At 40.7% G+C, this 24,550-nt stretch overlaps 1 protein-coding gene across 2 annotated transcripts in view; it reads left to right on the top strand.

Moving 5' to 3' along the window:
- Positions 1–24,550, top strand: part of LOC137384533 (lysophosphatidylcholine acyltransferase 1-like) — a 294,731-nt gene that overhangs the window by 164,599 nt on the left and 105,582 nt on the right. For both annotated transcript variants that reach the window (XM_068058678.1, XM_068058684.1), the window contains exons 3-5: positions 9,022–9,236; positions 19,142–19,254; positions 21,801–21,861. In XM_068058678.1, the coding sequence (XP_067914779.1) occupies positions 9,022–9,236; positions 19,142–19,254; positions 21,801–21,861 (389 nt within the window). The remainder of the gene's footprint in view (positions 1–9,021; positions 9,237–19,141; positions 19,255–21,800; positions 21,862–24,550) is intronic.

The raw sequence follows: 24,550 nt of genomic DNA, 5'->3' as shown, positions 1-24,550 counted from the left end.
TAGACACCAGAGAATGCCCAGCCTTTGACGTGCTCTTGTACCACACTATTTATGTGGCTGGTCCAGTTATATTTATGGTCACTGGTGACCCCAGGATGTTGTTGGTGGGGGGGGTGCGGGGGGGATTCAACGATGGTAATTTTGTTGAATGCCTTGTTAGAAATGGCCATCTTAGGCCCCAACCTTAAATGTTGTCCAGGTCTTGCTGCACATGGACATGAACTGCTTCATTATCGGTGGAGTTGTGAACGGAACTGAGCACTGTGCAATCACCAGTGTTACAACCAGCTGAGAAAGAGGTCCAGGGTTCCCTTTAAGCCTTCACCTGGTCTTAGCGTAACAGGGTTTAATTTTAAACACACCATCTTTTGAGCTCCCCCTCGGTGAATCCTTGTTCACCGCTTTCCTATTATAAGGCAAAGAAACCAACACAAACAGGCTTTTTTAGGTTTAAAGAAGATAAGTTGAAATTTATTAAACTTAAACTCTAATTCAGCTAACGCCCACGGATACACAATGCGCCCACACTAGCCTGCATACGTAATACACACATGCAAATAGAGACAGAAAAGAGCAGAAGAAAAATAAAGTGGAAAAGTTTGAGGCAGTATCTGAAGAGTTGTTACAGTTCTTTGAGCTCACTGTAGAGTCCTTGATTGTAGATGGATCTTGCTTTTCATTGGGGCCCAGTTTTCTTCTCATACCTTGTTCGCTGTCGGAGATTCTTCTCTCTTGGAGTTCGTGTGTCTTCAGTGGATTCAGAAGCTTGTGAGAGTGAGATCTTCTCAGTCCAGGAGCAAACAGGCACTCTTCCCAGACTGTGTGTACAAATTCAAAAAACTCAGGTTGCCCAGCAGGTTAGTCATGTGACTAGCTGGTTTGACCATGTCTGTTTATGTATTCGGCCATCTTAGCAGTCAACCTGGAATGCGAGCTCCCCCACTTGCAACGTTTGGTGATCAGAAGTCCATTGTGGATTGAATGTGTCAGGAATGCCTGCTTTGTCCTTCCAAACACACACTGTTCATATGCAAATGTATTTTCTAGCCACGGCTCATCTCCTGGTGGGAGTAATCTATAGGTCCCCAAACGGTAGTTCCGCAGTTGGGCACAGTATAAACCAGGAAATACTGGAAGCTTGCAAGAAAGGTACGGCAATAATCATGGGTGATTTTAATATGCATATAGACTGGATTAATCAAATTGGTAAAGGTAGCCTCGAGGGAGAGTTCATTGAATGTGTTGGAGATTGTTTTTTGGAGCATTATGTTGTGGAATTAACCAGGGAGCAGGCTATTCTAGATTTGGTATTGTGTAATGAGGTGGGATTAATTAATGATCTCATAGTAAGGATCCTCTAGGGAAGAGTGATCATAGCATGCTAGAATTTCAAACTCAGTTTGAGGGCGAGAAACTGGAGTCCCACACTACTGTTCTGGAGTTAAACCAAGGTAATTCCATAGGCATGAGGACAGATTTGGCCCTAGTGGACTGGCCAGGAAGACTAAAAGACAGGACAGTTGATGAGCAGTGGCAGATGTTTAAGGAGATATTCAATTCCTCCTAACTAAAACATATTCCAAAGAGGAGGAAAGTTTCTAAGAGGGAGGAAAAACATCCATGACTAAGCAAGGAAGTTAAGGATAACATAAAGACAAAATCTAAGGCATACAATATTGCAAAGGCCAGTGGCAGGCTGGAAGATTGGGAAACTTTTAAAGATCAACAAGGGTTACTAAAAAGTAATAAAAAGAGCAAAGGTAAATTATGAAAGAAAACAAGCGCAAAATATAAAAACGGATAGCAAAAGCTTCTATCAGTATATAAAAGGTAAGCGCGTAGCTAAAGTGAATGTTGCTCCCTTGGAGGATGAGACTGGGGAGTTATTAGAGGGGAAACACAGAAATGGCGTAGACATTAAATCAATGTTTTGCCTCAGTTTTCACAGTGGAGGACACTAGTACCATCCCAATAGTAATCAGTAATGCAGAGGTTATAGAAAGGGAGGAACTTAGAACAATCATCATCACTAGGGAAAAAGTACCGAGCAAACTATTGGGATTGAAGGCAGACAAGTCCCCAGGGCTTGATGGCCTACATCCAAGGGTCTTAAAGGAAGTGGCAGCGGAGATAGTGGATCCATTGGTTATAATATTCCAAAATTCCCAGGGTGCGAGAAAGGTTTCAGTGGATTGGAAAAAAGCTTATTCAAAAAGGGAGAGAGACAGAAAGTAGGAAACTATAGACCAGTTAGTTTAACATCTGTCGTGGGGAAATTGTTAGAATCTATTATTAAGGAAGTAATAACAGGACATTTAGAAAGTCAAAACGCAATCCATCAGAGTCAGCATGGTTTTGTGAAGGGTAAATCGTGTTTGACTAATTTGCTAGATTTCTTCAAAGCTGTGACAAGCAAAGTGGATAATAGGGATCCTGTAGATGTATATCTGGACTTCCAGAAGGTATTTGATAAGGTGTTGCACAAAAGGTTAATACACAAGGTAAGATTACATTGGGGTTAGGGGCAATTTATTAGCTCGGATAGAGGATTGGCTAACCAACAGAAAACAGAGAGTCGGGATAAATGGGTCCTTTTCTGGTTGGCAAGATATAACTAGTGGGATGCCACAGGGTTCGGTCCTCGGGCCTCAACTATTTACAATCTGTATTAATGACTTGGATGCAGGGATAGAAAGTACTATAGCCAAATTTGCAGATGATACTAAAATAGGTGGGATAGTAAGTTGAAATAAAGAAATAAGACATTTACAAATGGATATGGATAGGTTAGGTGAATGGGCCAAAATTTGGCAGATGGAGTTTAACGTGGATGAGTGTGAGGTTATCCAGTTTGGTTGGAAGAATAGAAAAGCAAATTATTATCTAAATGGAGAGAAACTGCAGAGTGCTTCGGTGCAGAGGGATCTGGGTGTCCTCGTGCATGTATCGCATAAAGCAGGTACAGCAGGTAATGAGGAAGGCAACTGGAGTTTTGGCATTTATTGCTAAAGGAATAAAATATAAAAGTAGGGAAGTGTTGCTGCAACTGTACAAGGCATTAGTGAGACCGCACCTGGAGTATTACGTACAGTTTTGGTCCCCTTACTTGAAGAGGGATGTAGTTGCATTGGAGGCAGTTCGGAGGAGGTTCACCAGATTGATTCCAGGGATGAGGGGTTTGTCATATGAAGAGAGATTGTGCAGTTTAGGCCTTTTACTCTCTAGAGTTTAGAAGAATGAGAGGAGATCTAATTGAGGTATATAAGATGATTAAGGTTTCAGACCCCGCCACAGAACTGAAGCCACCCTAATCAAAGTCGTAGATGGCATCTTCTCCTACCATAGTGCATTTTCCTTCCTCTTCTACTTTCTTGCAGCTTTTTGTATACTCAGCTACAGCATCCTTCTCCAACGCTTCTCCATTAGCCAGATTGATGGGACTACTCTCAGTTGGTTCTGCTCATAACACATGCAGTTCCAGGCAGAGCATTTCCAGCTTCCCAGTCCTGCACTTTACCTCTGGAGTTCCAGTAAGGATCTAACCATAGGCCCTTCTCTGTCATCTACATGCTGCCCTTTGGCAGCTTCATCCAGAGATGCAAGCTCAGCTTCCAGATGTATGCTGATGACATCCAGCAATACTTCTCCATCACCCCTCTAGATTTTTCTACTATCTGCATGTTGTCAGACTGCTTGTGCAACATAAGGTCTTGGAGAACTGCAGTTTCCCTCAGATAAACATTGCAATGACTAAAGCTGGTGATTTTGGCCCCTTGGCAACAGTTCTAGCACTCTCCTCAACTGTTGTCTTGGTTGGACCAGACAAATGGTAACCTCAGTCTCTTAATCGACCCGTGTTGAGCTTCTGTTCGCAACCTCTCTGTCACAAAGACTGCCTTCTTTAACCTCAATCATTGCCTGCTCCAGCCCATTTGCTGAAAGCCTCATTCATTTCTTTGCCACCCACAGATCTGACTCCTCCAGTGCTCTCGTGTCCAACCTCCCATCTTCAATACTGTGTAGACGAGAGGTCATCTAAAGCTCACCCATCACTCCTGTCCTTTCTGATGTATATTCGGTCCCAGCACCTCCAATTTAAAACTTTCATCCTTTTGTGAAAATCTCTTCATGGCCTTAACCCTCCCTATCTCTGTAACCTCCTCCAGCCCAATAACCATCCCAGAACTCAGTCTGCTGATACTGATCTCTTGTATAACCCCACCCTCTTCACCACCGGCAGCCATGCTTTCAGCCGTCTAGCCCCATCAGTAATTCTTTCCCTAAAAATCTCCATACTTCCACCTCCCTCTCTTGCATTAAGGGTCTCCTTAAAAACCTACCTCTTTGATCAAGCATTTGGTCAACTCTCCTGTTATCTCCCTTGTTGGCTCAATGCCTATTTTTGATACTGTGTGAAGTGTCTTTTGATGTTTATCCATGTTAAAGGTGCTATATAAATACAAAGTTCTTGCTGTTATAGCCAAGCCAAAATCATCAATGTTGAAAACAAAATGGACTGAGCACTGATACCTGAGGTACACAATTTCGAACCCTTCAATGTGGGCAGCACCCATTAACTTTAAATAAAAACAGAAAAATGCTGATAATACTCAGCAAATCTGGCAGCATTTGTCAGAGAAAAACAGTTAACGTTTCATGTCTGTGACCTTTCATCAGAACTGGGAAAAGTTAGAAATGCAATAGGTTTTGAGCAAGTGAAAGGGGGAGGGTGGGAAGAAGAACGAAAGGGAAGGTCTCTGATGGGGTGGAGGGCAGGAGAGATTAAATGGCAAGGAAAGAAACAAAAGATGTGTCTAGAGATGTGAATAGCAGGAAATTTGTCATCTGAACACAAAGTAAAGGAAAGAAAGAAACGAGAGGGGGAAAAAAAGCAGCAAAGAAACAGAAAGCACATTGAGGGCAAAGGCTATGATCTAAAATTGAATTCAACATTGAGTCCAGAAGGCTATAAAGTGCCCAGTCAAATGACAGAAAAGTCAGAGTGGGAGCAAGGCGGTGAATTAAAAATGCTGGGCAATTCTCCACCATGCCCCCACTCTGACCTTTCTGTCCTTGGTCTGCTACAGTGTTCCCATGAAGCTCAACGCAAGCTTGAGGAACAGCACCTCATCTTTTGACTGGGCATTTTACAGCCTTCTGGCCTCAATATTGAGTTCAACAATTTTAGATCACAACTTCTTCCCCCATTTAGTTTCATATTTCTTTTGCTGGTTCCATTTTTTTTCTTCACTTTGCGTTCCAACGGCAGCTACCCTGCCATTTACATCTCCTCCTCTAGACACATCTTTAGTTTCTTTACTTATCCCATTACCACTCCCTTTGGCCTTGTACCATGAAAACTATTGTCATTTAATCTCTCCTGCCCTATCACAGACCTTCCCTTTTGTTCTTCCCACCCTCCCTCCTTTCACTTGCTCAAAACCTATGACATTCTAATTTTTCCAAGTTCTAATGAAAGGTCACAGACCTGAAACGTTAACTCTGTTTTTCTCACCACAGATGCTGCCAGACCTGCTGAGTATTTTCTGTTTTTATTTTATATTTCCAGCACCTGCAGTATTTAGCTTTTAATTTACTCTATTACCTATTCATAAACCAACTTTCATCCATGCTGTTACATTTCCTCTTAGGTCATGAGTCTGTACTTCAGTAACAAGCTTGCAGTAAGCTGCCTTATCAAGCACCTTTTAGAAAATCTAATGCATTCTCTTCATCAAAGTTTTTGTATGATTTTATACACTAAATTGTTAACTGTGTGTAACATGCCCCCCACCCCCCCCCCCCCTCCCTCTCGCTCTTCTCCACACACACCCCCCCGCCCTCCTTCACTTGTAATTGTTTACAACTCCCATGTTTGACTTCCTCCAGTCAAGTCCCTGTGTTTGCCACAATGCTGACACGGCCCTTACCTAAATCACAAATGACATCCTATGTGACTGACCATGGTAAATTATCCTTTCTCATCCTTCTCGGCCTCTATTCAGCCTTTGACACAGTTGACCCCATCATCCTCCTCCAGTGCCTCCTCCATCGTTCAGGTAGGTTGGGCTACTCTCTTATCTATCTAGACATCTGCAATGGCATCTCCTCCCTCCTGCTTTGTTAGCCCTGGAGTCCCTCAAGGATCTGTTCTTGGAACCCTCCTATTCCTCAACTACATGCTGCTCTTCGACATCATCCAAAAACACATGTTCCAAATGTACGCAGACTGCAGGCCTGCTACCCGACCCGGACCCGAACCCGACGGGACACACGACATGTCGGGTTCTGGTCGGGTCGCGCTTCCGGGTCCAGCGTTCGGGTTAGGGTCAGGTCGGGCACGCTGTATCACCCCCTCAGGTAAGTGACTCTGTTAATTTACTTTTTGGACTTTAAAGGTGGTTTTGTGAGTTATTTTAAGCTTGTGCAGGTAAGGAACAAAGTGAAAAAGAAGGTAAGTTGGTCGGGTTGGGCACGGAAAAAAATGGAAGGACTCTGGCCGGGTTGGACTCGGGGTCGGATGGGGTTCTGTTGGGCTCGGGTCGGGTCTCATTTGCAGACCCAAGCAGGCCTTTAATGCAGACGACACACAGCTGTCCCTCACCACCACCTCTCTTTGTCTTACTCTATTTGTCTGACATCCAGTACTAGATGAGCAGAAATTTTCTCCAGTTGAGATGACCGACTCCTGCCAGCAATTCCATCCCTACTCCTGATCACTGTCTTAAGGCTGAACCAGACTGCTCACAACCTTGGTATCGTACTTAAACCCAAGAAGAGCTTACGATCACATCCATTACCAAGGCCACCTACTTCCGCCTCCATTGCATTGCGCGACTCACCCTCTGTCTCAGTTCATTTGCTGTTGAAAGCCTCGTTCTTGGCCTTCTTACCTCTTAACTTGGTTATTTCAGTGCTGTTTTGGCCATCCTCCACCCTACATAAATTTGAAGTAAATCCAAACTCATACCAAGTCAGATTCTCCCATCATCCCTGTGCTCGCTGACCTTCATTAGCTCCTGGTCTGGCAATGTCTCAATTTTAAAATTCTCAAAACCTTCTATGGTTTCGCCCTTCCCCATCCCTGTAACTTCCTCCAGCCCTACAAGCCTTAGAGATCTCTGTACTCCTCCAATTTTGTCCTCTTGCACATCCCCAATTTTAATCACTCCGCTATTGGCTTCAGCTGCCTAGGTAGTAAGCTCTGGAATTCCCTCCCTGAACCTCTTCACCTCTCTTATCTCTTAGGTGCCCCTTAAAACCTACCCCTTTGACCAAGCTTTTGGCAGTCTGTCCTAACATCTCCAAAGTGACTCAGTGTCAAATGTTGTTAACTCTCTGGTGAAGCACCTAGGTCCATTTTACCTCGTTAATAGTGTTAAAGAAATGCAAATTGTTCTGGTTTTCACAGTTCAGACATATTTATCCATCCATTAACAAGCCCTTGCTGTTTTGACAGTTAAATTTGCATCCATTTCACAAACAACCGTTTCACTCAGCGTTGTCCTGGAATTTGGTTCCAAAGCTCCACTTTTATTTAATTAAAAATCCATTTTCCAACATTGTTCCCACTTCGAGCCAGGCAGAGAAATGAGTGGTTTAACATCTTGTGAGCTTTTTTCCAGAAAGATAGATTAGGTAGGAATAAGTATTCTTTTAAAAAAAAGACCAGGAGAATAAAGGGGGACAGTAGGGCATGCAGAATGAAAGCTTTTATATCCAAGTAAAATTGTGCGCATGCTGTTGTGTTTTGAAGGATAAATATTATAGTAATCAAGGTACGTCTGACATTTGAACAGCTTTGACAATAATTTTGTTTCAGCATTATAATGCTTGAGCTGAAAAATCACAGCACCAGCTAGTCTTAAGGGCTTATAATCTTCATCATTGTAAATTTCTATTATTCTTACTTGTTGGCCCAGTATTAACATTAATGGTGTGTGCATGTTTGTAAATCCTGTTCTGGACTGAGCAATTTTTTTTCCTTCTTCCTTTGCAAATAGTGTTAACTTGAAAAAACTATTCAATATGCGTTTGTAGTTTCTGCACTTAACAGTAGCATATTCTACATCTTCAGTTCTCTTGGAAGCTTTACTGTTTAGCAATTTCACTTAGTTTTTTTTTAAGTCATAAATGCCATTCTTTTTGAGCAGTGCGTATTTTTTCACAATAATGGTTCCGAAATTCTCGCTATGTGGACCAGCTGGTCGTGCAATAAAATGAAAGGTATATGGTATTGGACCAGCAACCAGTAAGTATTAAGTTGAAATTTCACCATGTCAAATTTTGAATATGAATTCAATAAATCTGATTTTTTTTAAAATTATTCTTTCATGGGATGTGGGCATTGCTGGCAAGGCCAGCATTTATTGTCCATCCCTAATTGCCCTTGAGAAGATGGTGGTGAGCTGCCACCTTGAACTGCAGGTGTTCTTGTTAGGAAGGGAGTTCCAGAATTTTGATCTAGTGACAGCAAAGGAATGCTGATATGTTACCAATTCAGAGTAGTAATTTACTTGGAGGGGAACTTGCAGGTGGTGGTGTTCGCATGTGTCTGCTGCCCTTGTTTGTTCTTCTAGGTGGTTGAGTTCCAATTTATTGGCAAGTTTGTGAAAAATGACTACAAATATTGCTGGTTTGTCACACAGCTCACTGATTCACTCATGTCTTTCTGCCCCTGAAGTGATGTAGCAAGCCACTATAAATTAGAACACACAAAATCTCCTACCTATCTGGCAAGTTGACTAACTCCCACCATTTAATTTGAATATGGATCGATAAACTGTATATTTTTTCTCCAAGTTGATATGTTTAGTGAATCTAGAAATTGCTTGCTTTCCTTACTAAAGGAGCAAGCCAGCAGCCATTTTTATTTTTCAACTTTTTTTATTTTTTATTTTTAAAAACAACTGAAGTTGATGGAAATTTGTGCAAGTTCTGCGGTTTCTCAACTGTTGGATTCTAAGTGCATCATTCATATGAAAATTGTACTCTGACATATTTATATTTTGTGTTTTGTAGGACATTGGATTTTTTGCTGAAAGTGATAATGAGAGCTATGTGGTTTGCGGGTGGCTTTCATTGGATGAGTGTAAAAGGGCGCCGTGCTTTGCCTACAGAAGCACCTATATTGACATTAGCACCACATTCTTCATATTTTGATGCTATTCCAGTTACCATGACCATGGCTTCCATTGTAATGAAGGCAGAAAGCAAAGACATTCCTATATGGGGAAGTAAGTAATTCTTTACTGAACATGATGTAGTAGATGAAAAATAGCAGGAATTGGTCAGTGTGTCTATCAGTGTAACATTGAAACTGTTGTACTCTACCTAAATTCAATCATTTGTTATCATGCATTATGATGTATAAATCTTTCATATTCATGGATGACAGATCTTGAAATGAGAATATTAAGTAGAGTTGGAAAACAAGAGGTTATTTATGAAATGCTGATGCTAAATTTATGCAACTTTTTCCTTGTAGTGGTTTTCAAAAAAAGTCACCTAGTTTAGTTCTTCCACTGGTCACTATCAGCAACAGCATGACATTTCTGCACCATTCTATTACAAAACTTTGGGGATAGGTAGATTCAGCCCCCCCAAGCATTGTAGTTTAATTTTAAATATCTTTCTAGATCGCAAATTGATATTTTAATAAACACCTCCAATACAACCATTTAGTCAGAAATCTTCAAATGCATAATTATTTCAAACTCTGATATTTATGGGCAAGATTCCTGTGACTGCTTTAACACTGGAATCTTTACAGTCAGGCATGCATGTGTACTGTGTTTTGCTTTAGTAAAAATATTTTGGCATGAAAGTGCCCTGAAGACGATTGAAATCAGTAAATAAATATTTGTTTAGTGTTGCTAATATCATATTTGTGTTGCCTTAATAAATGAAGTTCTATCTCTGTGGCACTGCTAATCGATCCTCTTCTCTGCACTGATATGTAGTGTGGACATAGTGCTTTATTTATTTATTCAGCTTTTGGGAACTGAAAACAATTTAAATCTACTTTCTAGAACGCTTAAAAATTAGTGCATTTATCCTGAGGTTCAAATAGTACTGTAAACTTGTTTGAGTGTTATGGCCATGTCTTATGATGCACCTAAGCTGCTTAATAAGATGGCTACATCAGTCATTCAAATATCCAGTCTGACTTTAGTTATTTAGCTGCCTTATTTGTATGATGAGAAGACTGTAACTTGTATCCTGTTACTCAGTTTTGAGAGCTAACCATTCTCCAAAAATGTATTATACATGTAAAACAATAAGTGAGCTACAGAATTGCATGGAGTATATTTTATACCTGTTGGTAGTGTGCGAATTGGGTCAATTCAGGGTGAAATTATTGCATAACAGTACAAGCTTACAAAATATATCGCAATAGCATTCTGGCTAGTTGAGTCTCCAGTGGCTTCCATACTCTGGCCACTCAGCACCTCTATGTAAATGAGCCTACTGTCTCCCAAAGGCTCCATAAGTTTTTGAGTAAGGAGCATATTTATCATTATGTATTTTGTTTACAAGTTTTATACTTGCAGATTATATTTTAAAGTTGGTAACATGCTGAGATCAACAGTGTGGACCCTGTCAATGAGATCACTGAAGATAAACATGTAATGCACGACAAAGCTCCATTATGGCAAGTCTATGTCTGGTATTGGAAAGCATTTTCAGCCAGTTCTCTCTGGTTTATGATGAGTCCAGTGAGTGAAATCACACGGGTACTTGGGGGAGCCACATGTTAGTAGCTCAGCTGTACCGGACTGTGCTAGCAGGCTTCCATCTTGAGACAATGGTTTGCGGCTTGGTGGTCAGTTGTGTTAAAATTAATTTGGCGTGGCCCAGGAGCCCTACTCTGACACAGCAGTATCTACCGCACTTGCTGCAGATGAAGGCAGCGGGCTGAGACTTCTGAAGGCTGACTGTTCTGAGGGGCATCTGAAGAGGTGAGGAGAAATGGAAAGCTCAGCTGTCTGAGAAGGCTCAAAGAAAATAGAGGCCAGTGAATCCTGTACCTTCTCAGCCTGAGCCTTAGCTCAGCTAATATAAGAACTGTCATCTGGCTAGCAAACCCAAGGAAGATGAGTCCTGCTCGAGAGGATGGGTGGGGAAAGACAAATTCAAAGGTCAGAGCAACAAGCGATCAGCAGAGTAATTTGAGGATTCTTCAATCTCCAACTGGTGTAGTGGGTCCACTTCATTAATCACACAAAATTCAAATTCCGCTGTATTTCAAAAGTGAAGGTGACAGGATATTGTGCACAGCTGACATTTTGATTTCTGAATTCACCCTACCTGTGAGGAACAACTTCTACGTTCAATGATTTATCATTATGTATTGTGTTTATGACAAGTTTTACACTACACTTACACCAAGATAAATGTTACTTCAAAATTGTAAGACACTGAACAAAAAAAAATCTTACTGCTAAAGACATGGAATCAGGCAATTTATTTGTTCACTGCATGAGACTCCCCTTTAGTGGGAATTCAAAGTTACCAATTAGATACCCATATAGATCCAAAATATGCACTTCAATAATCCATCCAACACCTTCTATCTCTGAGATTCAGTGGTGAATAGAAATGCATTCAAAGCTCCTAGTTTGTATAATTCATATTCCAATTTGTGGATGCTCTCACACTTGCCCAAATTGAACTGGATTTGCCACATGCCATACATAAATACAAGTTGTTATTGATGATGCATGCTCAAATCTAATTTGCATTCATATAAAAGTTGTAGCATAAGTACACTGTCAAAATGTGTGTCTGGAGAGAACAAGAACATAAAGGGGCAAGAAAGAAGAGCAGATGGAATGGAGGGAGGGAGAGGCGGACAGGGGAAAACATGGGAAGGGGATTGAGAGGGAGAGTGGTGGAGGTGAGGGGCAGTTTAGACATCTATAGTAATTTTAAAAATAATGTATTTTGAATTAGGAGTTCATAATCCAAGAATACTCACTCCTCTACAAAGGAGGAAAGAGAGGCGGAGAGGTGTAGGGAAGGTATTCCAGAGTTTGGAAACTAGGCAACTGAAGGCCACTAATGGTGGAGCAATTAAAATCAGGGATTCACAAGAAGTCAGAATTGGAGGAATGTAGATGTCTTGGAGGGTTGTGGGGCTGGAGGAGATTACGGAGATGGGGAGGGGTGAGGCCATGGAGGAACTTGAAAACAGAATTTTAAATTCAAGACGTTGCTTGATTGGGAGCCAGTGTAGGTCAGTGAGAACAGGGGTGATGATGGGGGAATGGGACTTGGTGCGAGGTCAGACATGGGCAGCAGAGTTTTGGATGATCTCAAGTTTACGGAAAGTAGAATGCATTGGAATAGTGAAGTCTAGAGGTAATGACGGCATAAATGATGGGTTGCAACAGCAGATGAGCTCAGACAGGGGCAAAGTCAGTTGATAGAGATAGAAATTGGTGATCCTAGTGATGATGCGAATATATGGTCAGATGCTCAACTTGAGGTCAGTTATGCTATCAAGGTTATGAACAGATGGTTTCATCTTAGACTGTTGCTAGGGAGAGGGCTGGAGTCAGTAGTTAGGGAACAGAGTTTGGAGCAGGGGCTCAGTCTTCCAATATTTAATTGGATGAAATTTCTGCTCATCCAGCACTGGATGTTGGATAAGCAGTCTGATAATTTAGCGACAGTGGAGGAATCAAAGGTGGTAGTGTGGTAAGAGTTGTGTGACATCAGTATACATGTGAAAACTAATGCCATGCCTTTGATGATGTCACTGAGGGGCAGGGGCAGCATGTAGATGAGAAATAAGAGGGGCCCAAGGAGAGACCCTTAGGAGACACCAGAGGTAATGGTGTGGGACCAGGAAGAGAAGCAATCGCAAGTAATACTCTGGATGCAATTTGTTAGATAAGAATGGAACCAGGTTGAGAGCAGTCCCACGCAACTGGACAGTGGAGAGGTATTGGAAAAGGATTGTGTAGTTAGCTGTGTGAAAGGCAATAGACAGTTTGAGAAGGACGAGGAGGGGTGGTTTACCTTTGTTACCGTCACATGGGATGTCATTTGTTACTTTGGTTGGAGGTTTTTTGGTCCTTTGGAACGGGGTTGAAACCTGATTGGAGTGATGCAAATATGGAGTTCTGGGAAAGACGGGCATGGATTTGGGACATGACAGCACGTTCAGGGACTTTGGAGAGGAAAGGGAAGTTGGAGATGGGACAGTAGTTTGCAAGGGCAGTGGGGTCAAGGGTTTGTTTTTTTATTGAGAGAGATGATGACGGCAGATTTAAATGAGGGGCAGCACCTGAAGAGTGAGAACTGTTAATCATATTGGCTAACCGATCATAGTCAGCACTCGTTTCAAAAGGGAAGGTCATACTTCACCAGCCTTACTGAATTATCTGAAGAAGTAACAAAAGGGAAGATTAGTGCACTGCAGTAGACGTAATGCATTTAGATTTCCAAAAAGCCTTCGCTACGAAACAAAATAAAGAGCAGTGATTTAAAAGTAGTTACTCAGATTGGCAAATGGTGAAATGTGGTGTTCCACAGGGGTCAGTGCTGGGACCACTGTTGGTCACCATTTGCAAAAACAATTTGGACTTGAAAGTCAGAAGTACAATTTCAAAATTTGCAGATGAGACAAAATTGAGGGTGTAGTTAATATAGTTAATACAGAGGAGAATTGCAACAAAATACAGGAAGGCATTAATGACCTTGCAGAATGTGTGTTCAGTTTCCAAATGAACTTCAGTATAGATAAGTGTAAGGTAGTTCATTTTTGGTAGAACTCATTGGAAAATAAGTGTCCAAATGGGGTAGAGGAACAGAGATCATAGAAACATGGAAAATAGGAGCAGGAGTGGGCCATTCATTTAAGATCATGGCTGATCATCCAACTCAGTAGCCTGTTCCCACTTTCACCCCATACCCTTTGATCCCTTTAGACCCATGAGCTACATCTAACTCCTTCTTGAATCCATACAATGTTTTGGCCTCAACTGCTTTCTGTGGTGGTGAATTCTACAGGCTCACCACTCTCTGGGTGAAGAAATTTCTCCTCATCTCAGTCCTGAAAGGTTTACTCCGTATCCTTAGACTATGACCCCTGGTTCTGGACTCCCCCACCATTGGGCACATCCTTCCTGTATCTACCCTGTCAAGTCCTGTTAAAAATGTATAGGTTTCTATGTGATTTCTCCCCCCCCCCCCCCACCCCTTACTCTTTTGAACACCAGCGAATATAATCCTAACTGACTCAATCTCTCCTCATACGTCAGTCCTGCCATCCCAGGAATCAGTCTGGTAAACCTTCCCTCTATAGCAAGAACATCCTTCCTCAGATAAGGAGACCATAACTGCACACAATATTCCAGGTGTGGCCTCACCAAGGCCCTGTATAATTGCAGCAAGACATCCCTGCTCCTGTACTTTAATCCTCTTGCTATGAAGGCCAACATACCATTTGCCTTTTTTACCGTCTGTTGCAACGACATGCTTACCTTCAGCAACTGGTGTACGCGAACTCCCAGGTCTCACTGCATATTCCCCTCTCTCAGTTTATAGCCGTTCAGATAATCTGCCTTCCTGTTTTTGCTACCAAAGTGGATAACCTCTCATTTATCTACATTATACTGCATCTGCCATGCATTAGCCCACTCACTCAACTTGTCCAAATCACCCTGAAGCCTCTCTGCATCCTCCTCACAACTCACCCTCCCACCCAGTTTTGTGTCATCTGCAAATTTGGAGATATTACATTTAGTTCCCTCATCTAAATCATTAATGTATATTGTGAATAGCTGGGGTCCTAGCACCGATCCCTGCGATATGCCACTAGTCACTGCCTGCCATTCGGAAAAAGACCCATTTATCCCTACTCTTTGTTTTATGTCTGCCAACCAATTTTCTATCCATCGCAATACACTACCTCCAATCCCATGCGCTTTAATTTTACATGCTAATCTCTTATGTGGGACTTTGTCGAAAGCCTTCCGAATGTCCAAATAAACGGCATCCACTGGCTCCCCGTCATCAACTCTACTAGTTACATCCTCGAAGAATTCTAGTAGATTTGTCGAGCATGATTTCCCTTTCGTAAATCCATGCTGACTGCCCGATTCTACCACTGTTCTCTAATTGCTCTGCTATAAAATCTTTGATAATGGACTCTAGATCTGGGGGCAGAGATACACACGTCACAAAGGGTAGTGACATGGGTCAATAGAAACAATTAAAAAAAAAAGAGGTTCACTTCTAGAGGGTTAAAATTGAAAAGCAGAGAAGTTATCTTAAATGTGAATAGAACCTTGGTTTGAGCACACTTGGAATAATGTGAACAGTCCTGGTCTCCATGTTATAAAAAGGGCCTAGAAGCACTGGAGCAGGTACAAAAAAAAGCTTTACTGGACTGATAACAGAACTGAAAGGTTATACCTATCGGGAAGGATTGAACAGGCTTGGCTTTTTTTTCCTGTAGAAAAGAGAAGAGCTGAGTGGTGACAACATCGAGGGCTTTAAGTTTATGAAAGAGTTTGATAGGGTAGACATGGAGAAGATGTTTCCATTTGTAGGTGAAACCAGAACGAGGGACCATAACTATAAGGTAGTTACTAATAAATCCAGTAGGGAATTCAGAAGAGACTTCTTTACCCCGAGAGTGGTTAAAATGTGGAATTTGCTACCATGCAGAGTAGTTGAGGTGAATAGTGTAGATGCATTTAGGGAGAAGCTAGATAAGCATATGCAGGAGAAACGAATAGAAGGATTTTGATTGGGCTAGATGTAGAAGGGTAGGAGGAAGCTCATGTGGAGCATTAAACACTGGCATGGACCTGTAGGGCAAAATTTGTTAGTTCCTGTGCTCTAAATACTTTGTAATGTTACATTGACTGACTAGCCTGGTGGATTAAGGCCATCATTGAGTGTGGCACATTTCTGCATGCATATTCGATTCAGTCATTCAGATCTGGTTTTACAGCAGACCACTGACATTACAGTAACAAAACAAATGCTGAAGAGTAGTTTTTGTCTTTTATTTATTAGCTGGAACAACAGAACTGAATTGCGCTGGAGTTGGTTCAGTGTGACCAGAACAGATTACTGTGAAATATGCTGAATGCCTCTTTAATCAGGATAGTTATCTAGCACAAATTAAAGATCAATTGAAATAAAAGGAAATTGCTAGAAGTAGACACAACTAATTACCATCTGAAAGAGGGAGGCAAGTTATCATTTCAAATCAGACCCTCCCATTATTTTGTTAAATTTGGCTTTGTAGATTTGTGGTCATTTTTGTATGATTATTACAATGGTTTGAAACTGTCCCTTTTTCTAAATTATTTTTGGTTTTGTTCATCATGGATGTGCATAACAATTGTTATACCAAAGTCTAATATGTAAACTCAGGCCATCTTGTCGTCTGAGCTAACTAACTTGCAGCACTATGTCAATCCAGGAACAATTTGCATTGAGATTCAACCTTTCAGCATGACAAAATGTCTAAAAGCACTTTACAAAAAAAAACCTTTCTCACCAAACTGTTGTCCTTAGCTTGAAATGCAGTTGGATCTCACACTTTTTTAATGGATTGGCATCTTGTAAAGTAGCCCATTTGATTGGCATCCCATCTAACACCTTCAACATTCACTCCCTTCACCACTGACGCACAGTGGCAGCAGTGTGTACCATCTACAAGATGCATTGCAGCAACTCAAGCCACCTTCAACCTCTCCTTCTAAACCTGCAACCCCTACCACCTAGAAGGGCAAGTGCAGCAGGTGTATAGGAACACCACCTGCAAGTTCCCTTTCAAGCCACACACCATCCTGACTTAAAACTATATTGCTGTTACTTCATTGTAACTGGGTCAAAATCCTGGAACTTCCTTCCTAACAGCACTGTTGGTGTACTTGCACCCCAAGGACTGCAGCAGTTCAACACCAGGGGCAATTACGAAAGCTGGCCTAGCCAGCGACGCCCACATCCCATGAACAAATAAGTTTAAAAAAAAAGCCCACACCACAATTCAGAGGAATTTCCTGTGGGCGTCCCTAAAGCACCAGTGAAGAACATTGGATTTCCCATGTTGCATTTAACTTGCAGCTGAAGCCACACCTGGAATATTGTGTGCAGTTTTGGTGTCTCTATCTAAGGAAGGATGTTCTTGCAGGGAGTGCAGCGTAGGTTTACTAGACTGATTCCTGGGATGGCGGGACTGACTTATGAGGAGAGATTGAGTCAGTTAGGATTATATTGGCTGGAGTTTAGAAGAGTGAGGGGGGGGATCTCATAGAAACCTATAAAATTCTAACAGGACTTGACAGGGTAGATGCAGGAAGGATGTTTCTGATGGTGGAGTCCAGAAGCAGGGGTCATAGTCTCAGGATACAGGGTAAACCTTTCAGGACTGCAATGAGAAATTTCTTCACCCAGAAAGTGGTGAGCCTGTGGATTTTAGTTTTAGTTTTAGAGATACAGCACTGTAACAGGCCCTTCGGCCCACCGAGTCTGTGCCGACCATCAACCACCCATTTATACTAATCTTACACTAATTACATATTCCTACCACATCCCCGCCTATCCCTACATTTCCCTACTACCTACCTATACTAGGGGCAATTTATAATGGCCAATTAACCTATCAACCAGCAAGTCTTTGGCATGTGGGAGGAAACCCACGCAGACACAGGGAGAACTTGCAAACTCCACACAGGCAGTACCCAGAATTGAACCCGGGTCGCTGGAGCTGTGAGGCTGCGGTGCAAACCACTGCGCCACTGTACCGCCCCAAATTGCTACCACAGAAAGCAGTTGAGGCCAAAACATTGTATGTTTTCAAGAAGGAGTTAGATATAGCTCTTGGGTCTAAAGGGATCAAAGGGTATGGGCCGAAAGCGGGAACAGGCTACTGAGTTGGCTGATCAGTCATGGTCATAATGAATGGCAGAGCAGGCTCAAAGGGCTGAATGGCCTACTGCTGCTCCTATTTTCTACGTTTCTATGTCGATGTTTCTATAAACTAATAGGCCAATGTGGTTGGACTTTCAAATTACTGTTTCCTCCAAGATTTCCAATACCCAAGATTTCAGTGATGGTTTAATAGGTATAGGTGAGATATTTGCCCTACATAAATGGTTACCAGTGAAGATGTCTTGTGCTAAAACAGATACTGCCTCACACATCAAACATTTGAGCATATACCTAAGTATCCAAAGCTGTCTGAGGTGGTTAGGATTCACTGTTTCCATGAAAGACAAAGTACCAAATATTATAGGACAAGTAACTTTCTGAATGAAGGAAAACCAAGGCTTCTGCCTGTTGACTCGCCATAGGCCATTGGCTAGAAAGTGTCAGATATTAAATAACGGTCAAAAATCTGTAGTTTTCAAAGGAACAGTGAAACCCAGCCGAATCATTCTTAAGCAGTTAGGAGAGACGTTCTGGGTCTTATGCTAACTATTCACTTCCCTTTCTTCCCTTTCCCCACCAGCAACTAGGAAGTTATAAATTGTGGCCTAATGATGATGTAAGTGGCTCAATAAAATATGAAAAAGCAATGCATGAGTTTCGCCATCGGAAGATGAGACCATGTCATTGACTAATGACAGAGCACTAGATTAAGCTACCAGTAGAGTAACAATACTGCTGTTTCATTCTCAGCGGTAGCTGCATGAATGTTATCTAACATGAAGCAAATTTGAGTTGATACTTTTTTTTTTTTAAAGAGCATGGTAGTTTACAGTATATACCAACACTGATCAAACTGCTACCCACAAATTAATCCTATTTGCTGTGCTATAAACTTCTATGATTTTATGGATCTGGGGACCTAACTGCCCATCAGAGAATGGTGTCTGGTGCAAGGATGTACAGAACCAAGAAACAGTTTCAGTAGCTTCCAATGATTGTTCTTCAGTAACAATATATCTATAACTGCATGATGTGGGCAGCACTTTATTGTAATAAGGAGTAATATCCTTGTCAAGTGTAATATTGAGATATCCCTGGTTATAATTTGCTGAAGAATATATGATTAAAATCTTGAAATTATACAAGGTGTCCAGTTTCACTTCTATAATGGATAGCACTGTGACACAAGATTCTAAGCTCTTGTTTAATTTAATTGAGTCTTGACATTTTTTTCCACCAGCTTTGATCAAGTATATTCAACCAGTCTTAGTGTCTCGCTCAGACCAGCATTCCCGCCGGAAAACAGTTGAAGAAATAAAGCAAAGAGCTTTGTCTAATGGCAGATGGCCACAGGTGAATTTTTATTTTGTCTAAGTTTATGCCAACCCTTTGTTGAAGTTTACTAAGTTGCTGTGTGTGTGTATGAAACAAAGTGGATATATACCAGAGGTTGGTCAATATCTGAAAAAGAAAGCTAGGATAACGTTGCAAATGAAATACCAAGATTCACTTCTGACTTCTAGCAATCGGTTTTTCTTTTTAATCTTGTGTAGTCTGTCAATATCATGGGAGGTGTATTGTAAGGAATTGGGCTTAACTTCATCAACTTAGGGTGCAGTTACTGCAACGTTTGAGTTACTAACAACTGGTTTCAATGAAATAAATGTTGTAATGTAAATCCAGGAGCTAACCTGACCTCCTTAGAGAAGGTTGGCTCACTGTTTTGGTTTAACGCCACATGGAATATATGCCCAGTGCAGTTTCAAACTGTTAAGTGAACTTAGACATTTTTTTTCAACCTACCTAAAGTTGATTTTAAATGTTTCTTTTTTTAAATTGCAATGGGGAGAGCGGCATTCGATATATAGTTCTGATGAAGAGTAAATGTCCAAACATTTAACTTGTCACTTCTCTTTATAGATATTGCCTGGCCTGCTGGGTATTTCCAGTATTTGCTCTTTTTATTTCAGATTTTCTATGTAAGCGAGGTACTGTCTGGCTGAAAACCATATTGCAGCTACAAGTCTCAGACTGCAGCATTAAATCCTCCCTCAAGCTACAGTATTGAGTTCCTGGACTGTGAGACTTTTAAGTTGTGCTATAGTTTTTGTTTTAAAATATTTGGACACCAAAGTTATTCAGACTTTGAATCCTAATGTTTGGATTTCACCATTTCAAACCCCCAATATCTTAGGTCACACCTTTTAGTGCTGTAAGAGAAGTAATGCTATTTGGTTAAATAATGTAATAAAGTAGAGGAAGTTACAGAGATGGGGATGAGGAGTTTCTTGAAAAATCACTTCATTTTCTATGTTTGATAGATTCATCAGAAAGCTTTTAAAAACTATCTTACTGTAGCAGTCTGTATTTGTAAATTATTGAAGGTGTAAGGTTTTTGGGTATTCACTGTTGATAGAAGGTGTAATGTCTTGGACTTCTTCCAAAGGTAAACCCTGCGTCTGCTAGGCAAGTCCTTGCTCCAGTTGAGCTGGAATATGTCTTTACCTGCTCAACAGCTAACCTCTAATGAGCCCAGGGGTCAGATAGTGAATCCTCTTTATTGTAGTTTAGCTCACTAGCTATATCACAATTGACCTTCCTTGTTGGTGAAAGGTGGAAAATACTTTGCTAGACAGTGGCTTAGATTAAAGTTTGTCAAAGAGATTTATTAAACCGTAAATAGACAAGTGGACTGAAGCAGTGGCACATAAATTTGCAGTAGATACAAGCTTAACATTCCTCCTTTGGAATATGAAAAATAATAATCATAACTGCACTGAACTGCAATGTAAAATGGGCCTGCAGTAAGGTCCCTGAATATTTATCTTTACACGGAGGTTTATTGCTGACTGTAGAGTCTTTCCAGCCTATCTATCTCTCTGGCTATAGATAGATTAGTCAATTTGAGAACTACAAGTTGAGAAATAGTTTATTTCCTAAAAAAAAAAGTAACTAAGAAAATTTAAATATGTCTCAAACTCTAAACACAAATAAAATCCACCAGGTGCTTGTATTTGAATTGAATGCAGGCTTGTTTCCTCCATTTGACATCTGGCCAGACACATCTAGATTTATTGTATTAAAACAAGCTGTACCATTTTTAGTGAGTGAATCTAGTTTTTAAGCCCTATATATACTGTGACAACAATGGCATAGGTTAAAATGCTTCATTTTTGTCACATTGGACTGTAAGATGTATAGTTCTATAACTCGGTGAAAATATTCCTTTGTAATTATGAGCAACATAGTGGTAGTACGCTTTTGTGTTCAGTTAGTGCTAAGAAATTGGTCATTCTCCCACAATATACATCTGTTGTGAGTGCTAAACAGTCCTAGGTTTGGCATGTTTAAATGTAATATATAGCATGACCAAATGTAGGGTAAGGCTCCCTCTGCTTTGCCCTCCTAATCTCTTAATCTCAGGTATCCCTCGCTTCATTAGTGTTCTGACCTTTTCCCCATAGCAAACATCTTCTGACCTCTCAGATGGGCACATCAGAGTTCAGAGCTTATGCCTACAAGGAACTTGGCTCTGAGGTTCCTGCATGAAATTAATTTGAGCAATAACAACCAAAGAATGGTGATTGCCATGCCATCTGTTTTTGACTAGATTCAGATCCATTTCCTGGAGGCCAATAGGCTCATTTCCTGGATCATCCTTTGCCAAACTGTTTCTATTTGCTGAAGTATGCTCGAATTTCATTGTGAATTATCCTGCTCACACAGAAGTAAGATTTGCAGTTTTTTTTAAATCTGGCTGTATTTGACAATGTTTCAACTTACCACATGCCCTTATAAACATAAATGATTGTGGTGCTTTCATTTTTAAAGAAATGATTGTTAAAGAAGTAAATGCTGCTGTATATATTCAGTTGAATAGTTCATGATCTTAATTCTAGGTAATGATATTCCCAGAGGGTACGTGTACAAATAGATCCTGTCTGATCACCTTCAAACCTGGTAAGACTATAGTTTCATTGTAACCACTAGAGTTTTTAATAAAGCATAATGTACAAAGTATTTAAAATGTGACCATTTGAGCTGTGAGCACTCATCAGTACAATGCTTTGGTTAGTGTCAGGAGGGAATATTTTGAGTTGTTTAATACTAGAGTGAATAATTAGTGATTATATTTCTGTCACTATTGGAAAGAATTTGAGGTTAAGAATTAAGAGTACCATGTTGACATAATATTAACAGATAGCTTAAGACATTTTTCAGGTCCAGTGTTTAGCATATTAGCAATACGGAACTTCAAAATACTTCTTATTTAAGATCTGTAGATTGTGTCTGTAGCAGCCCACAGTTTTATCTATATTTTGGCGATGCTCTTGGCTTAAAACAGTTTTGTGTAGTTGCATCTAAATACTCAAGTTTACGTCACTTAATATATTAAAATAGCATTTCCTGGACTCTTTATTTTGTGGAACTATTTCAAGAAGCATTAGTGTCTTAAGAACCTCAAAACTGTGAAAACCACCACCTTTACATTTTAGGGCAGTTTTTAGAACAACTGCAACAGAAAGACTATATACACAATTTTGTGCAGTTTCTTTAAAAAAAAAATTTAGCACCCTCTGTCTCTAGCCACCATACTTATCCACTGGAACATAGGAACAGACGCAGGCCATTTAGCTCCTGGAGCCTATTCCACTATTCAGTTAGATCATGGTGGTTCTGTTTCTTAACTCCATCTACCCACCTTGGTTCCATATTCCTTAATACCCATGTCATACAAAAAAATCTATCAATCTCAACATTGAACTAAGCCTCAATGGCTTTCTACTACCCTTTGCATGAAAAAATGTTTCCTGATATCACTAGTGAATGGCCTAGCTCTAATTTTAATGTCCTTTTATTCTGGACTCTTCCCCACCAGAGGAATTGTTTCTGTCTACTTAGCCTGTCAAATCCTTTAATCAGCTTAAACACCTCAATTAGATCACCTTAACCTTCTGTACTCAATGGAATACTAAGCAATCTGTCATCAAACTTAACCCTTTCAACCCTGGTGTCATGCTCACAGGAAGTGCAGTGATGGAAATCCAAAAATAAACTCGAGTTGCATCAAAAAAAGAACAATTTTAAAAGATTGGTATTCTTGGCTTCAACAGAATGGAGGACAAAGTCACATGACACATACCTTCTCCTGCACTAAAATACACATTCATGTCTGCTAGAACTGAAACTCATTAATCCTGTCTGCATTGAAATTAAACATGGATGTGAGCTATCCGCAAAGTGAGCTAAAACAAAGGCAAATGCAGATGCTCCATCTCCAGCTACAATCCCTGCAACAAAATATAAAGATCCCTCATCTTATCAAAATGGCCTGAAAACAGAACCTATTGTATAGCCCCTCAGGCACCAAAAACCTAAAGTCACATGGGCGAAACCAATACTTTATGAATTTACCTTTTAAAGGTAACCTTTTTGGAGAACATAGGGAGTCCAGAGTCATCAGAACAGCATTCTTGAGATCTCTAGCCACATAGAGGGCATCGAAAGCCATCTTGAATTCCAGCACAAGGCTGAGAGAGAGAGATCAATTTCAGCGAAGGCAGTTGAACCCTGCTGAGACAAGTTGACAACCAACTGCAGCAAAGAAATAAGAGAGTACCTTTTGAACAACTCCTCCACCTGTGCAGATTGAACTAACAAATGCCAGCACTGCCTTGGAACTAAAGTTTTGACTGCCAGAAGACGTTAGCAACCCAGCAAGGGCAATGCAAACAGGCCTGTAACTTTAAATAAAAAAGTTACCTTCCAAGAGGATCCCAAAGGTTTTCCTGAAAACAGACTTTTGTGCCTTGAACCCTTACTGCCTCTTACCCTTTACTTTCTATCTTTTTGTGAGTGTACATGAAAGAGTGAATGCATGGGTGGGTGGTGTTGTGAACATTTTGGGTGAGTGTTGTTCAATAAATATTTAGTCTTCTGTTTTAAACTCACAAGAAAATCTGTCACCATCTGTTTATTTAGCCAACATAACCACAGAGGCTGAAACATTAAACAAAAACATTATCTGCAGTCAGTTGGAAAGTGGAAGCCAGCCAGTCACCCCACCTGCCCTTAACAAACTGGGGGCTTGAAGCTGATTGAGAGAGAGATTTGGAAATGGGAGGAAAATTGACCCCTCAAACTGTGGAAAATTAAACAAACAGGTTTTCCTGTATTATTTTCTTTTCTTTATGGTGATAGAAATAAAACCCATAGCTGCATTTAATGCTGAGAAGTTTGTACAGCAGGGAGACATATCCCATGACAAATTGAATCAATTAAATATTGAAGATTTAAAAACCTTAGGTAGGAGTCACATTCAAGCAAAGGGCAAAGAAACTGAAAATAGTGAAGAATTTAGCCAACTATTTTAATCTTACCCCTGAACCAGAATCTGAGTCTGAAAAGGTAGCCCGAGCTAGACTTCACTTAGAAATGTGAAAAGTATAATTGCAATTTCAGAAGGCAAAAGAGGAAAGAGAGGCAGCGCCGAGAAAGTTTGAGTTAGACAGGCTGCAAGTGCAAGGTGAGAATGCCACCAACGATTCAAACAGTATCCGCAAGTCAGGAACAAAACTTTGACGTTATGAGACACTCAAGATTAGTGCCAAAATTTAATGAGAAGGAAGTTGAGTCATTTTATCTCCTT

This window comes from Heterodontus francisci, chromosome 2 (assembly GCF_036365525.1).
Source record: "Heterodontus francisci isolate sHetFra1 chromosome 2, sHetFra1.hap1, whole genome shotgun sequence".
In the NCBI taxonomy this organism is placed as follows: Eukaryota; Metazoa; Chordata; class Chondrichthyes; order Heterodontiformes; family Heterodontidae; genus Heterodontus; species Heterodontus francisci.
Note: the sequence above shows the minus strand (reverse complement) of the source record. Positions and strands in the feature narration are given on the sequence as shown.